At 35.7% G+C, this 17,791-nt stretch overlaps 1 protein-coding gene across 3 annotated transcripts in view; it reads right to left on the reverse strand.

Annotated features, from left to right (window-relative positions):
- Window positions 1–17,791, reverse strand: part of ARHGAP5 (Rho GTPase activating protein 5) — a 70,699-nt gene that overhangs the window by 26,207 nt on the left and 26,701 nt on the right. For 2 of the 3 annotated variants that reach the window (XM_023227377.2, XM_023227378.2), the window contains exon 3: window positions 9,860–10,007. In XM_023227377.2, coding sequence (XP_023083145.1) covers window positions 9,860–10,007 — 148 coding nt within the window. The remainder of the gene's footprint in view (window positions 1–9,859; window positions 10,008–17,791) is intronic. The other variant, XM_023227379.2, reaches the window with a different exon arrangement.

The following is a 17,791-nucleotide window of genomic DNA, read 5'->3' on the forward strand; positions in this document are numbered from 1 at the left end:
AAATAATTCAATAAAATCCAATGCCCTTTCATAATAATAAGCACTGTCCTCACTCAGCAAACTAGGAATGAAAGGTATTATGAGTTGAATTTTGCCTCCTAAAAAGGTATGTTGAAATCTTAAACCCCAATACCTTAGAAGGTGATCTTATTTGGAATAGGATCATTGCAGATGTAGTTAGTTAAGGTAAGATGTGGTCATACTGGAGTAGTGTGGGGTCCTTAACCCAATACAACTGATGTCCTTATGAAAAGAAAACACACACACACACACACACACACACACACACACACACACACCCCTGCAAGCACACGCACATGGAGAATGCCAAAGGCAGAGATTGTAGTAATACAGCGGCAAACCATGGAACACTAAGGATTGACAGCCACCACCGGAAGCAAGAAAGAGGCAAGGAAGGTTTACCTAGAGTCTCAGAGGGAGCATGGCCCTGCTGACACCTCGCTTTCAGACTTCTAGCTTTCAGAACTGGGAGACAATAAATATCTGTTCTTTAAAGCTATCCACCTTGCAGGACTTCACTATGGCAGCCACAAGAAAATAAGACAGAAAGGAACTTCCTCAACATGACAAAGAACATTAAAACCCACAGCTGATATCATACTCCATGATGAAAGAATAAAAGCTTCCCCTGAGATAAGGAACAAGACAAGGATGTGCTCCTTTCACAACTGCTATTCGACATTGCACTGGAAGTTCAAGCCACAGCAATTAGGCAAGACAGAGAAACAGAAAGCACTGAGATTGGAAAGTAAAGGTATCCCTATTCACAGAAGACAAACATATATAAAACCCCCAAATACACACAAAAAATAGAGCTTATAATTCGGCAAAATTTCAGGATACAAGATCAACACACAAAAATCAGTTCTACATACCGCCATAAACATCCTGAAAATTAAACTAAGTAAATTCCATTTACAGTAAGATTCCAATAAAATACCTAGGAATAAATTTAACCAGGGCAAGACTTGAACACCGAAAACTATAAAACAGTACTGAAAGAAATTAAAGACTTAAATAAAAAAGACATCAAGCATTCATGGATTCAAAGACTTAATACTGCAAAAATCACAATACTGCCAAAGAAACCTACTTGGTGATTAAATGGAATCCTTTTCAAAAGGGATAAAGACAGCTAGAATTAAAACATACACAGAACACACACAAGTGTTGGCAAAATCATGGAGAAATGTGAACCCTTGCACATTGCTGGTGGGAAGTAAAATGGTGTATCCACTGTGGAAACAATTTGACAGTCCCTCAAAAAGTTAAACACAGAATTACCATATGATCCAGTATTCTACCCCTAGGTACCCCAAATAATTGAAAACAGGTACTTGAACGAATCGTTGTACACATCAATGTTCACAGCTGACTGTTTACAATAGCCAAAAGGTGGAAATAATCCAAATGTCCACCAAACAACGACTGAATAAGCAAAATGTGTGTGTGTGCAAGTATGTATGTATATACACATGATACATGTTACAACACAGATGAACCTCAAAACAATAATGCTAAGAAGCAGAAAAAAAAGTCATACATTGTGTGATTCTACTGATATGAAATATCCAGAATCAGTAAATTCAGAGAGACATAAAGCAGACTGGTTACTGCCAGGGACTGGAGTAGGGGGAAAATAAGAAGTAACTGCTTAATGTGTACAGGGTTTTCTTCGGGGTAAATGAAAATGTTCTGGAACTAGATGAGGTGGTGGTTATCCAACATTGTGAATATACTACCTGCCACTGAACTGTACACTTCAAAATGGTTAGTTTTATGTTATTTATGAATTGCACCTCAGAAAAAGCAATGTAAAAAAATCATTCTCACTCAAATGTTGATAATCATGCTTCTTTCTTATTACAATTTTTCTTCTCCCTAGTGTTTTAGGGCTCCACTCTTGTATGGCCTGTTTGCACTGTGAACATTTCTTCCCACCCTAGATGTCTAACCTGAATTATGTCAACATATAGCTTTCATTAATATCTAGACACTGACAATTACTAAAATCACATCTAAAGACAAAACCACTTTCTAGAGATCCATAGTCATATATACAACTGAGTCTCAGGCTTTTATATGTACCACAGGCACCTTGGAAGATTTAACATGTCCAAACATGAATCCACTATGAAACTGCCATTTCTTATTATAACTTCTATTTTCATTAACGAAATGCCATCTACAGTTACCCTAATAGAGCAATCTGAGAGGCACTTCTGAGCCCTCTTTCAACCCAATATCTATCAGGTTTATCATCCTTATTAACTCTTCAATAAGACCTATTATTCCCTTTCTCTTCAGTTGCTCTCTTCCGCACTATCCCTTTTTGTCTACTGTAAACTTATTACCAATATTTCAAGGGTCATTTCCCAACTGGAACCTAGCACAACTTATTAAGATAGTACTATTATAAAAATAAGGACATATGCTTCCACCATGATGCCCTGATTGCTATGGAAATTGCCCTTCCACAGTAAAAAACTAAAGACTCGAAAAATTATATGAAACACCAGTTTTCAGACACTGAACATTGATCACTGAACATGAACACTAATCACAGTTCAGAACCATGATCCATGAGGGAAAAAGCAGCAAATGAGGCAAGCTGTCTGAATGCCCCAACGTAATGTCTGGAGAGTTTTGAGATGGTAGGTAGTGATGGGAGGTGGAATCACAATGGTCTACCAAAGCTGAGGAGATATGGGAGTTCGGAAAGACTGAGAAGGCTAGAATTTGTGGGGTAGAATACCAAAAAGATGAAGAAATACACAGAGAAAGAGTATCAGATATGCAGAAGAGTCTCTGGGTTCTCTGGTTGAATACTGCACATGTATGAGATAAAACTTCCTGAGGCCAAGAGCTGAGAATAGTTCAAGTTTTATTCTCAGAAAACCTTTTAATATATGGGGCATAGGGTCAAATCTCATTTTATTGTAGGTATAAACAAGTATCAGAATAAAGGCTGCTTTAGATCTGCCATACAAACTTACAATCCATCTTAGAAAGGACCAAACTGATTCACAAGATACTTAACATATGAAAAAACAAATCAAACATTTTTTCTTTTTCTCCACCAGCCAAGCAGAAGCACCGAGCAAATCTAACACTCTTTAAAGAAACACTAGTAACATCATCCAATAAAAATTCAGAAGACTAAATAACATAAAATTCAGAATTCTGACATCAAAACTATCAAAACAAGAAGCAGAAAAATATAACCCACAAAACAACAAAAACAACAGAAAGAGACCCAGAAATGATATACGACAGAATTAGTAAACCAAAAATCTTAAAATAGCTATTATAAATCGTATATGCCCAAAGACACATATACACAGGAAAACATCAACATAATAGGTATAGAAATGAATACATAAAAAGAAAGACTTAAATGGCATTTCTACATTTGGCCATACAGAAAAAAAAAGTTTTAAACAATTCCTAGAGGTCTAATACACGAATAAGGAGTGGGAAATGGAAGAAGAGAAAAAAATACTTCAGGAAATAATGGCTCCAAATTTTCCAAATTCAAAAATTATAAACTAAGAGAGCTAAGATGCTCCAGAAACCTCAAGCAGATGTAGTTTTTTTAAAACACACATACTAAGATTAAAATTATGTGATAATTTTATTATTTTTAATAAAATTGCTGAAAACTAGAGAGAATAATCTTGAAGTAGTTGGGAGTTGAGGGAAAAAAGAGAATACATCACAGTCAGAAGAACACAGATAAGAATGACAGCAGAAATATCATTAGGTATGAGATATCATAATAAGTAGTCTTTAAAGAGATGAATGAAAAGGAAAAAAAAAAAACATCAGCCTAAAACTCTATACCCAGAAGAACAAAGTTTGAAACAGTCACATTTCTTGATTTCAAAACTTACTACAAAACAATAATGAAAACAGATAACAGCATTTAGAAGACTAAATAATAATCTAAAATAAAAAATAATCTAAAACTAAATAATCCAACAATTCCACTCTAAGTATATACCCAAGAGGTGAAAACACATGTCTACACACAAACTCTGACAGTAATGTTCACAGCAGCACTCTTCACAAGAGTTAAAAAGTGAAACAAACCAAGTGGCCATCAATGGATAACTATTCAGCAATAAAAAGAAATTAAGTACTGATAGACATACAGATCAACAGAATATAAGTGAGTCCAGAAATAAACCTTCACATTTACGGTCAACTGATTTTGAATAACTGTGCCAAGGTAATTCAGTAAAATAGTCTTTTTAATAAATAATGCTTATAAAATGGATATCCACATGCAAAAGAATCAAGCTGGAACCTTTCCTTAAACCACACACAAAAATTAAGTCAAAATGGATCACAGACCTAAATGTATGTGCTAAAACCATTAAAATTCTTGGAAGACAGATAAATCTTTGTGACCCTGGATTAGGCAAAAACCTTCTCAGACACGACATCGTGCATACAGTAACAAAATTTTAGAAACAGACAAAACATACTTCATCAAAATTGAAAACTTTATGCTTCAGAGCATATCATCAAGAAATTGTACAAAACTACCCACAGAATGGGGGATATTTTAGCAAATCATATTTGTAAACAATTTGTATCCAAAATATACAAAGAGCCCTTAAATTCAACAGTAAGACAAACAATCCAACTAAAAAGTGGGCAAAGGATCTGAATAGATATTTCTTCAGAGATATATACAAAAAGCCAATAAAGCACTTAAAAAGATGTTCTGCATCATTAGTCATCAGGGAAATGCAAATCAAAATTATATGAGATACATTTCACATTACCACTTACTTGACTATAATCAAAAAGAAAAATAAACATCGGCAAAATGTGGAGAAATTGGAACTCACACTGCTGATGGGAATGTCAAGTGGTGTCACCTCTTTGAAACAGTCTGGTAGTTCCTTAAGAGGTTAAACATAGACCCAACAATTCCACTCTAAGTATATACCCAAGAGGTGAAAACATATGTCTACACACAAACTCTGACAGTAATGTTCACAGCAGCACTCTTCACAAGAGTTAAAAAGTGAAACAAACCAAGTGGCCAATAATGGATAATTATTCAGCAATAAAAAGAAATTAAGTACTGATAGATGATACAATATGAATAACTCGAAAACTATGTTAAATGAAAGAAGCCAATCACAAAAGACCACATTATATATGATTCAATTTATATGAAATATCCAGGAATAGGCAAGTCTGTAAAGGCAGAAATTGATGGGGGGTGAGAGTGGAGAATAGAAAGTGATTGCTTAATCAGTATACTATTTCTTCTTGGGATGATGAAAATATTCTAAAATTGATTGTGCTGATGCTGGTACAACTCTGTGAATAAACTACACTTTAAATGGGTGTATTGTATAACGTGAATTATATTTCAATTAAGCTATTACATAAAAGAATTCTAATCTAAGAAAGTATCTTTCAAAAACAAGGACAACAATCTGTTTAAAGTAAAAATTATAAACATGTATTGTGATTTTAAAACATTATAGATTTAAAATATATAACAACAGAACAAGGCATGAAGGAAGTATATTGTTCTAAGGTTCTTATAAAACACATTAAAGTGGTATATCACTTGAAGGTAAACTATAAAGATGTATACCACATAAGAAATGAAGATCTATAAAAGCATAAGTAAAGAAAAAGATATATCACAAACACTACTCAAAGGAAAAAACATTGGCTCTATTAATACTAGGCAAAGTAGACTTCAGAACAAAAAAATATGGCAAAACATAAAAAGAAATGCTTTATAATGATAATACATCAGTTCGTAAGACAATCCTGGCCAGGCACGGTGGCTCACACCTATAATCCCAGCACCGTGGGGGACTCAGATGGGAAGACTGCTTGAGCTCAGGAGTTTGAGACCACGCTGGGGAAAACGGCAAAACCCTGTCTCTACTAAAACCAAAAAAGTTAACTGGGTGTGGTGGCAGTCCCAGCTATTTGGGAGGCTGAGGTGGGAGGATTGCCTGAGTCGGGGAGGTGGAGGTCGCAGCTAGCTGAGATTACACCTCTGCACTTCAGCCTGGGTGTTAGAAGAGAGAACCCTGTCTCAAAAAAAAAAAAAAAAAAAAAAGACATAATTCCAAATGTGTATGAAATTAACAGATCTTCAAAATACATGATGTAAAATCTAATAGAAGTGAAAGAAGAAACACAATCTACAATCATGATTGCAGATTTCAACAGTATTCCCTAATTTTACAAAAGTAAACAAGAAAAATAGGATATACAAGACTTGCCCAACAGGCTCAAAGAATTTGATCTGACATTTATAGAACTCTTCACACTATAATAAACATTCAGTTCAAGGTCTCATTAAACTATTCAAAAGAGACCATATTCTGGGCCATAAAACAAGTCTCAATAAACTTAACCTGGAATCAAACTCTTTTGTTTTTCAAATGCAAAATAATTAAACTAGAAATGAACAAAAAAAGATGTGGAAAACCACCAAATATTTAGAAATCTAATAACCGATGAGTTAAATTGTTTTTTTGAAAAAGGGAAATTAAAAGTATTTTGAATTAAACAAAAATGGAACACAACATATCTATATGGAATACAGCTAAAACAATGCTTAGAGGAAAATCTGGACCATTAAATATTTACAGTGGAAAAGAAAACTGGTCTAACACAGTAATCTAGATTTCTATTTTAAGAAACTTCAGAGAAACCAAAGAAGAAAGAAACAAGAAGTAGAATTCAATAAATTAAAAAATGGGGAAAAAAAGGAAATCAATAAAAGCAAAAGCTGGTTCTTTGAAGTGATCAATAAAATTGATAAACCTCAACCATACCAAAAGACACAATTTAGTAACATCAGGGTAGAAAGACATCACTACAGATGCTACAAGGCACTAAAAGAAAAAGGAATTTTATTAAAAACCTTGTCAAGTTAGATGAACACATTCCTCAAAACACACAACCAACCAATGCTTACTCAAGAAGAAATAAAAAATCTGAATAGCCCTATATCTACTAAAGAAATTTAAATTAAAAACCTCCTCACGAACAAATTCCAGGTCAAAATCATTTCACTGGTGAATTCTACTAAAATTAAAGAAAGAAATATTACCAATTCTACACAAACTCTTCCAGAAAATAAACTTAATCTATGATGCCAGCTTTTTAGTCTGATATCAACCAGACAAAGACATTGCAAGAAAAGAAAACTACAGACTAAAATCCTTCATTTTAGAAAATGAATTCAGCAATACATAAAAAGGATAAAACATGACCAAGTGGTATTTATCCCAGGGATGTAAGGTTAGTTTAACATGTGAAAATCAATATAATTCACCATCCACAGCAAAAAACAATCATTAAGATAACCTCAACAGATGCAGAAAACCACCTAACAAAATCAACACCTATTTTGTATAAAAACTCAGCAAACTGGGAAGGTTATAGTACTTTCTCAACCAGATAAAGTTCATCTACAAAAATCCAACAGCTAACATTATACTTAATAATAAAAGACCAGATGCTTTTGGGGGTGATGAAAATAACTTATATCTTGATTGTGGTGGCAATTATATGACTATAGATTATAAAAATTCATACTGTACAATTCAAATTAGTGAATTTTATTGTATGTAAATTATATCAATAAAGCTGATTTTTTAAACTGTCAATATTTTCTCCAGGGTTGTTCAAGAAAGGTCAGTCTTTTAAACAAGAGGACTGATTGTAACAACACAATTACTTATCATTTATATCACTACATCTAAGGATCTATAAATAGCAAAATATCACAATTTTTAAGTAATGGGTATCTGCAATATATTTACAAGTTGAACGTTAAATATAAGATGGTTATGCTACAGTCCATTTTGAGAGCTATAAATTGATGAAATTTAGATGAAATGAACGAATTCCTCAAAAGACACCAACAACCTCGTAGGCAATTAGGAATTTCTGCTAAAACCACTTAGTAGTTTTAAAATTAGTAATAAAATCAAGCAATATATTACAATGACAACAAAAGAACTAGTTTAATCTTTTATTCTATTCTATGGTCTATGTAATCTTTCTACCAAAGTACTTAAATATATAAATTACCTGAGAGTTGACCTAAACTAATTCAAGTTGTGTTAAGAATTGGACTAGACCTGCATTTTATCCTATATTTGGAATTCATTCCTTTTCCTCAAACCGAATCACTCAACTACTATGAAATATTCAATAAACAGAAATTTTAAATAATAAATATACAAAACACTAATCTATAATTTTATGATTGCTTTTCGATCACTAAAGGAAAGTATTTTCTATTTGTTCAGTTGTACCCCTACACTTAATTATAATACCAGAGAAAATGAGAATTCTTTAAATCCAAAGCAGGAAGTTAGTATTTTAAGAACCTTTGCATTGCTGCTACATTAAAGATGGACAGAAAAATAGACAAAAAATTTATCTAATAACACTTCTCAAGTATTTCTTGAAGGGAAAAATAAATGATAAAGAGCATATCCAAAAGTAGCCTCTATAAATTAACACTTATTAACTGAAGGCAGAAGACACATGCCATTTCAACTACAAAACTAGTGAATAATGTAATTTCTTTTTTCTTTTTTTTTTGAGATGGAGTCTCATTCTGTCACCAGGCTGGAGTGCAGTGGCGCAATCTCGGCTCACTGTAACCTTCACCTCCCGGGTTCAAGCAATTCTCCTGCCTCAGCCTCCCAAGTAGCTGGGACTACAAGCACGCACCAACATGCCCAGCTAATTTTTGTAATTTTAGTAGAGATGTGGTTTCACCATGTTGGCCAGGATGGTCTCGATCTCCTGAGCTTGTGATCTGCCCACCTTGGCCTCCCAAAGTGCTGGGATTACAGGCGTGAGCCACTGCACATTCTATCCTCTCATTAAGACTGAAAGTCAACATTCCTTACCAAATAGATAACTCAATATATATACAACTTAGTTGATAAACCAAAGGGCAAGGTGTACATGTGAATAAATATGAGCATGATTTTTTAGCGACGACAAGAGTATCCTACTTTGTTTCTTAAACAATGCTTATCTATCAAGGGATCATTAGTAACAAATAAAGCCAAAACTGACTTAGCTCATGTTTTCAAGCCATTAAAATGTGTAGTACATTCAGTCACTAAGGTTTCATGGTTAACTCATGTTCATTTTAAATGCACTCAAAAACAATCTTCTGTCCCTATTTTCCACCTTTAACTTGCCTTTTTTTTTTAGTTTTGAGATTACATGAGGCAAAGTAAACATAACAGCAGGTTTGCTTTTAAAATAACGAGGATATCTACGCATTCCTTAAAAATACAACACAAATCATATAAATGTCAAGCTAGAACTGTTGAATAAATAGTAGCATCACAAATAGAACAAGCTGCCTTTTACACATTTACAACTATTGCTGTAAGTTTTAAAAGAAAAATCCATGTGTAAAATGGGTAATGCAAGTAAACAGCATTGGACTTAAAAATGTGGAACACTTCCAAATTATTCAAACCATAACTGTATCTCTTCATTTAGTGTAACTTAATAAAGTTATTCTAAATCCCAGAATAAGGTAAGCTTAACATTTTAGTATTCAATTTAGCCATTTATTACTTCAAGAGAAGTCCAATAAAAGCATTATTGGTCAACAACAAAAACTTCTTTCAAATATCAGATGGTTACCTGATCAGATGGAGTTAATATAAAACAATCCTAATAATGAAAACTATATACCGCTTTCAAAATTTATTTTTAACAAATCACAAATGTTTGACAAACTATTGGTGTATCAAAAGTGAAATTTAAAATCAAATATCTTGCAATGATTCTTCTATCCTACCTGTATCTTCAATAAATTCCACACATTTCTCAACAAATAGTGGTATAGGCTTCTCAGCTGTAACCAGATCCTGGAGGGGCATCCCAAAGTAATTACTTTCCCAATTTCTACGTGTTGGTGGATTGAAGTTCTTAGTTTTCTTTTTCTGCTATAAGAAAACATATTTAAGTTAACACTATTAAAATTGATTTCAGAATAATAGTAATAAGCAATGTAAATACACAGTTCGGATCAAAAGAAAAATTATAAAGCCACATCCAACCTAAATGTCCACCAATATGACTCACTAAATAAATTTTGCCAGAAGTAGCAACTTGATTGGAGACATAAGTGAACAGAAAAAAATGGCTTATTGGAAGAAAATGTTCTCTTTGGAAAATAACAGAAGACTTGATAGGTCGGGAGAGATTAGAAAATATCACTTTTCAATGCCAACACAAGGGACATACTAGGGGTAAGCAATACCTGATTCAGTTTAGGTGTGATATAGTAATTTCATTTGGTCTCTGGAGGCAGGTCCAAGTCAGTTTTTTGTGTCTATCTACATTTGTAAGAACATAAGAGTTCTAATTATTGATTGTATAATGATGCTATATAACTCCATGAACCGTCCATCATTTGTCCCTTATTTTTCCACTTTTTTCCTACCTACTGATGCTTTTTATTTTTTAGAGATGGAGTCTCGCTCTGTCGCCCAGGCTGGAGTGCACTGGCGCGATCTCAGCTCACTGCAAGCTCCGCCTCCCGGGTTCAGGCCCTTCTCCTCCTCAGCCTCCCGAGTAGCTGGGACTACAGGCGCCCGACACCACCCCCGGCTAATTTTTGTATTTTTAGTAGAGAGAGGGTTTCACCATGTTAGTCAGGATGGTCTTGATCTCCTCCTGACCTCGTGATCCACCCACCTTGGCCTCCCAAAGTGCTGGGATTACAGGCGTGAGCTACTGCGCCCAGCAGTTTTTTATTTTTTTCTTTTTAGACTGAATCTTGCTCTATTACCCAGATTGGAGAAGAGTGGCGCAATCTCGGCTCACTGCAACCTCTGCCTCCCGGGTTCAAGGAATTCTCCTGCCTCGGCCTTCCAAATACCTGGGATTACAGGCATGCACCACCATGCCTGGCTAATATTTTTTTTGTATTTTTAGTAGAGATGGGGTTTCACCATGTTGGCCAGGCTGGTCTCATGATTCGCCTGCCTCAGCCTCCCCAAATGCTGGGACTACATGCATGAGCCACAGCGCCCAGTCGATGGCTTTTTTTTTTTTTCTTTTTTTGCGAGGGAGTCTGGCTGCCACCCAGGCTGGAGTGCAGTGGTGCGATCTCGGCTCACTGTGGAACACCTCCCGGGTTCACACCATTCTCCTGCCTCAGCCTACTGAGTAGCTGGGACTACAGGTGCTCACCACCATGCCCTGCTAATTTTTTTGTATTTTTTTTAGTAGAGATGTGGTTTCACCGTGTTAGTCAGGATGGTCTCGATCTGCTGACCTTGTGATTCACCCGCCTTGGCCTCCCAAAGTGCTGGTATTACAGGCGTGAGCCACCGCTCCTGGCCGGATGCTTTCTTAAGTGTTAGGATAACATTCAGAAGTAATGTACAAAACGTTTTAACGATAGTTAAAAAAACCAAAATTAAATATGAATTTTCACAGTTTAACTTCAACGTAGCATTAGAGGGAAAATGAATCTTAACCAAAGAATGAACACCTCAAAAACTTAAGGAAATATTTTTGGGAATCAAACTACTGAGGAGATTCTGATTCACTCTCTAGAGTAGGGTATAGCAAGGATTCCTACAGGTGACTCCACTGTGCACATCCCATTGAGAGTTTCTGAAGTATAGGAAGATGGACAAGTTTTCAGAAGTTCAGAGGATATTAGGGTACTTTTATTCACAGCCCTTGTTTTTCAGGTTAGTTTTATCTACACATTTTTATTTTCTCTGGCATAAATCACAAATCTATTAATATTTGTCATATTTGTCATACTCGCTTTCAAATTGGACAAATATGTATCATTTTTAATCAGAAAAATGTATATGTGTGGGCAGAGGAAGGGAGCACAGGCAGGGCTTTCAATGCCTGAAAACAATGGTCTTCATCTCAGTTCCTCATTATTTCTGGAAGTCTTTCTTTTGAATGCATACTTCAACGTATTCTTCTGAGTCTCTGAATATCTTAAATATCTTACTTAATTAAATCCTTTCAATTTCAGGTCACTCCATCCAGCAAACTCTCAGAGCTCACGAAATCTGACTTCTAAATCCCCCACCATCATTCTCTGGTGATGCAGATTATATGCAACCCTGTTAAGTGCAGATTAGACCAAACACAACTAGGTGTCTGGAATGTTATCAAGGGGGAACTGGAGTGTTTGTTTCTGGCTCAAGACTTAACTCAGCAAGCCAAGTGCAAGTCAAGTGGTGTGGATCCTTATTCCTTAAATGATCACTCCACTTCTACCACCACCAAAACAGAACAATGTGCAAAGTGGAAATGAAGAGACTATAACCTCAAAGTTGAGGCAGGCGTACAGTGGCTGAGTTCTTTTCTTTCTCAGAAACACAAAGATGCTTTGTAGCCTGCCAACTATTAGCTATATCATCATTTGATTAGAAAAATGAAAACTGAAGCAAAGATGTTTTCTGTTTGGAGATAAATGCAGTGGTGAAAGAGACTACACTTATATATATATATATATATATTTTTGAGGGAGTCTTGCTCTGTCACCCAGGCTGGAGTGTAGTGGCGTGATCTCAGCTCACTGCAAACTCTGCCTCCCAGGTTCACACCATTCTCCTGCCTCAGCCTCCCGAGTAGCTGGGACTACAAGCACCCGCCACCATGCCTGGCTAATTTTTTGTATTTTTAGTAGAGACAGGGTTTCATCATGTTAGCCAGGATGGTCTCGATCTCCTGACCTCGTGATCTGCCCACCTCGGCCTCCCAAAGTGCAGGGATTATAGGTGTGAGCCACTGCACCCGATCAAAAATCCAATTTTTGATTCATTACTACATTAATTCGTATCTGAACTTCTACTTAAATGCAAATGCCCAGCCTTTTCTCTAGCCACTTAAGCAAATTTCTTATCTGCAAAAGCACATCACAGTAAAACAAACATTCCATTCAGCAATTACATCTCATTAAGTGTCCAACATAGTAAAAACTCTCATTTGTATACGTAAACAGGACTAGGAAGAAGAAAACAGCCCTTTCCAGAACTGCTCTTCCTACTTTAGTAATATCAGCAACACAAGGGGTCACCTAAGCAACATCTTCAAATACTACAGTAACATTTTTAAAAAACCAAACACCTCAAATGCTTCACCAGTAACCAAAAATTGAACAAAACTTAAGCAGCGAAATGCAGTTGACTAGGCTCTCAAAGAACCAATTCCAGAAACAAGAAAACCAGATCTCTATTTTCTTACATGTGATTCTTGAAATTAAAAAAATCAAAGAGGCCAGGCGTGGTGGCTCACGCCTGTAATCCCAGAACTTTGGGAGGCCGAAATGGGTGTATCACAAGGTCAGGAGATCGAGACCATCCTGGCCAACATGGTGAAACCCCATCTCTATTAAAAATACAAAAATTAGCTGGGCATGGTGGCGTGAGCCTGTAGTCCCAGCTGCTTGGGAGGCTGAGGCAGGAGAATCACTTGAACCCAGGAGGCGGAAGTTACAGTGAGCTGAGATTGCGCCACTGCACTCCAGCCTAGTGATAGAGCGAGACTCCATCAAAAAAATAAATAAAATAAAAAAAATCAAAGCAGCAGCATGACAACAGGAGATGAAATGTAAAGAAACTGAAACAAAAAACTCATCACAGAAACAAAATCCTACTTAGAAGTAGCAAACAAAAGATTCAATATATTTGAAAAGATCAAAATAAAATGGAAAACAACATCAGAGAGTTCCTTTTCCTGCTATATCATTCCTATTATACACATCACAAAATACTGGGTTTTGCTCTCATTTAAAAAAGTCTCAATCTTCTACTCCCTTTTGCAGACAAACTATATACAAGTAATCTATACAAGATGTCCCAATTCCTCTCCTTCCATTCATTCCTAAATGCACTCAAATTAGTTATCACCCTCAAAATTCCACTAAATCAATCTGCTCTTATTAAGGTCACCAAAGACTGTTTTCCATAACTAGCTCTCAGTTATCATCTTGATTTTTCAGCAGTCACTCTCTTCACTGGACTTCTAAAGAGACCCACCCCTGTTATCTCACTCACTCTTCCCTTTTTAGTCTTCTTTTCTGGTCCCTCCTCATCAACACTGTAATGTTGTGAATATTCTAATCAGTCTCTGTCTTTTGCTGCTGTTATTTGAGACAGCATCTTGCTCTGTACTCAGGCTGTAGTGCAGTGGCACGATTATAGCTCACTGTAGCCTCGAACACCTTGGCCTTAAGTAATTCTTTTGCCTTGGTCCCCCAAAGTGCTGGGATTACAGGTTGAGCCACAGCCCTAGGTCCTGATTGTCTTCTTTTCTCCATCTATACTCACCCTCTTGGTAACATCATCTATATGCTGATAAGCTAAATTATTATTTCCAATGCAGCTCTTTCTCCTGAAGCCTAAACTAATGTAAAACATCCTAACAATATCAGTTTAAAGTCTAAGAAAAACCTCTCATGCTTTCCTTAAAATGTAATCAATCTGCAGCCTTCTCCATCTCAGTTTTTGGGAATTCTATCCTTTCAGTTGCTTGGAATAAAAATCTTGGAGTCATCCTCGATCTCCTTTTTCTCTCATACCCTACTTCCAACTGTTAAGCAAATGGATAGATACAGAATCTACTTACTTTTTACCATCTTCATTGTTAACTCCCTGGCCCATAAGGCTATCATCATTTCACATATATGGATTACTGCAACACCTGCTTAATATCCCCTGCATCTACCATCATTCCGTAGAGGCCATTCTCTACAGAGAGCTAGAATGTTGGCTCCTTGAATAGACATATACAATCTGCATGCCTTGGATTCTGCTCCTTTACATTTTGACCTAATTTCCCTCATCACTTACTCCTCCCTCAAGTCACAAGTTTTCTTTGCTATTTTAATATGCCAGGAATGCTCCTGCCTTAGGACTTTTGTAGTGGCCATTCCCTTTACCTTCTCAATGAAGCCTATACTGACCACCCTATTAAAAATTGTAATCCAATCCCAGCTACTTGAGAGGCTGAGATGGAAGAACAGCTTGAGCTTAGGAGTTTAAATTCCAGCCTGGGCAACATGGCAAGATCCCATCTCTTAAAAAAAAAAAGAAAGAAAAAGAAAAAGAAAAAAAAGCAATCCTACTGCTGTATTTCCCAGCCCCTCCCCAGCACTCTGCTCCTCTTACCCTGCCTTTTCTCCCCACAACACTATGTAACTACTCATGTATCATCTTTTAATTTTTTTATTTTTTATTTTTTTTTGGGCTCCCCCTGCTACAATTTAAGCTCTACACAAGGGCAGGAATTTTTATCTGCTTTGTTCATAAACATACCTCAAACATCTGGAATACTATGAAATAAATTAGTACAAATGGTCCAGAAAGAGATACTTGGGGTCTCTTCTAAAATAATGAGCTTAATTTGTAGATTAAACGACCTTACTATGTACTAGGAAAAATAAACAACAAATAAGAGTGAATCAACAAGTTAGGGGCATATCATGCTGAACTTGGTAAGCTACAAAGAATCTTAAAAGCATCCAGGCAGAAGAAACAAATGACCAACAGTGGGAGGGAAAAAAAAAGGCAGGACAGCCTCAGAGTTCTCTGGAAAACTGTAGGCCAGAAGATTCATCTATAGGAATGTTCATGGGAAACAAGTGTCGAGAATTCTTAACCAATATGTTATTCAGGTGTGTATAACTCGTAACTTATGCATTTTTTCAAAAAGTCTGCAATTAGATAATAATTATATTTAAATTATAAGTCTCAAACTCCTGAAAAATCTCAACCACATGAATAAAAATCAATTAAAAAAACTTACACTGGAGAATTTATGCTATGAAAAATGTAAGAGTGAACACTGAATATTGTAAAACTAATTCTAATTAACAGTGTTATGGCTATTAATTTATAATTTTTCAGGTAAAGCTATAAAATATAAAAATAATTTGATAACAGGCCGGAACTAAAAGCCTCAACCTACCCTATATAAAGGGGGAGGAGGGATGAGATATAATTACACCAGTGCACAACAGGTATGATAATATACTATTTGGGAGGTGGAATAAAGATGATAAACTGAAATAGGAGTTCAATATATTTAAAGATAAAAATATGAAGTACATAAATTAATAGCTCCTTTTTTTTCTTTGCTAATAAAGAATAAAAACTAGAAAACAAGAAAATAGCAATAGAATCACTTTTCTCCTATAGCATCAATTTATCCCTCTCCTGGGTCATCCTTATGAACATACAAATACTCTCCAATTTCTCTCATCTTTAAAAACAAACACAAAAACCCTCCTTTGATCCCACATTGCCTTCTAGTTACTGCCCCAATTCTTGCTCCCTTTCACAGCATAACTTCTTGAATATGTCAGATATCCATTGTCTCTACTTTTCCCATCCCAGTAACTCTTCAACCCACTTCCATCTGGCTTTCCCTACCATTCCCTTAAACCACTTGTCAAGACCAGATACTATCAAATGAATAAGAAAATTTTTTCTTTATCCTTGATTTCTCGGCAACATTCTTTCTTGACCTCCTCCTTGAACACTTGCTCTGTTGGCTCCCATATCATACTTTTCAGTAGCTTTTCTCTTTTCCCACTAAGGATTTCCTTTCAGTCTCATCTACCAACAACTCTTCTACCCAAACTCAGTTCTGAGTTCTCCCTTCTTCTCTAACTGTAACTCTCCCCTTATGTGAATTTATCTAATCCCAAAACTTTAAATACTTTATACATCCTGATAAGTCTTCCTGAGTACCAGACTCATACACCTAATTTTTAGACTTTGCCACTTCCACTCATATGTCAACATAGATATTTTAAACATAAAAAGCACAGATGTCTTTATTCTCTCTTTTCTGAATCCTTTCACCCTTAGTCTTTGCTATCTTAGTAAATCTACCCAACTGCTCAAACCATAAATCTAGGAGTCAACCTTGGTTTTCTCTTTTCCTTCACTCTCCACAGCAAACATATCACAAGCCCTATTGGTACAACTTCCAAAATACTATTTAAAATCTGGTCACATTTCCTTTTGGTTCCTGTGACTGGCACAATATATATAGCACATGGTAGATATTCAGTAAACATTGACAGATGCAAACAACTAAAAACAGACACCAGAGGAAAGCCTTCACCACGTAAGATTTCTGTTAATATACAAAGTACTATTGGTTTACATATGATTTACGGTTACAGTTTCATTTACCTAATTCTTCATTCCTGTAGGGGTTACTAGACAGGTATGTCTAACCTTAAGCATCCTAACCTCATCAGGATTCATATGAAATAATGATTACTCACATCATCAAGTTATAGGAAGAATAGCCAACTCTATGTGAATTCACTTGGAAAAAAGGTGATGTACTTTCAACAGTCTCTAAGAACTGAAGAAATTACTATACGATGTGCAGAGCACGTCAGTTTACTGTAAAGGATATTCAAAATCAGTGGAATTTAATGCCCTTGAGAAACATATAACCTATTATAATGAAAAAACACCTCGCTACCAGTCATTAATAGCACATACAAAATAATATGTGATTAAATGCCAAAATAACTAAATGTAAGACTTCAATCTAGATTCAAAGGGTAGAACTTATATAGGAATGAATAATGTCAGGGACATTTTCGGAAGTTAGAAAGGGTATAGCGTGTAAGTAATTTCCTCATTTAAACATTTGGGTGCCTATTTTATGTTGGGATGAAGACTATGAAATCACCAGAAACTGCCATTTACTGCTTACTATCTAT

Source organism: Piliocolobus tephrosceles, chromosome 6 (assembly GCF_002776525.5).
Source record: "Piliocolobus tephrosceles isolate RC106 chromosome 6, ASM277652v3, whole genome shotgun sequence".
NCBI classification, from domain to species: domain Eukaryota; kingdom Metazoa; phylum Chordata; class Mammalia; order Primates; family Cercopithecidae; genus Piliocolobus; species Piliocolobus tephrosceles.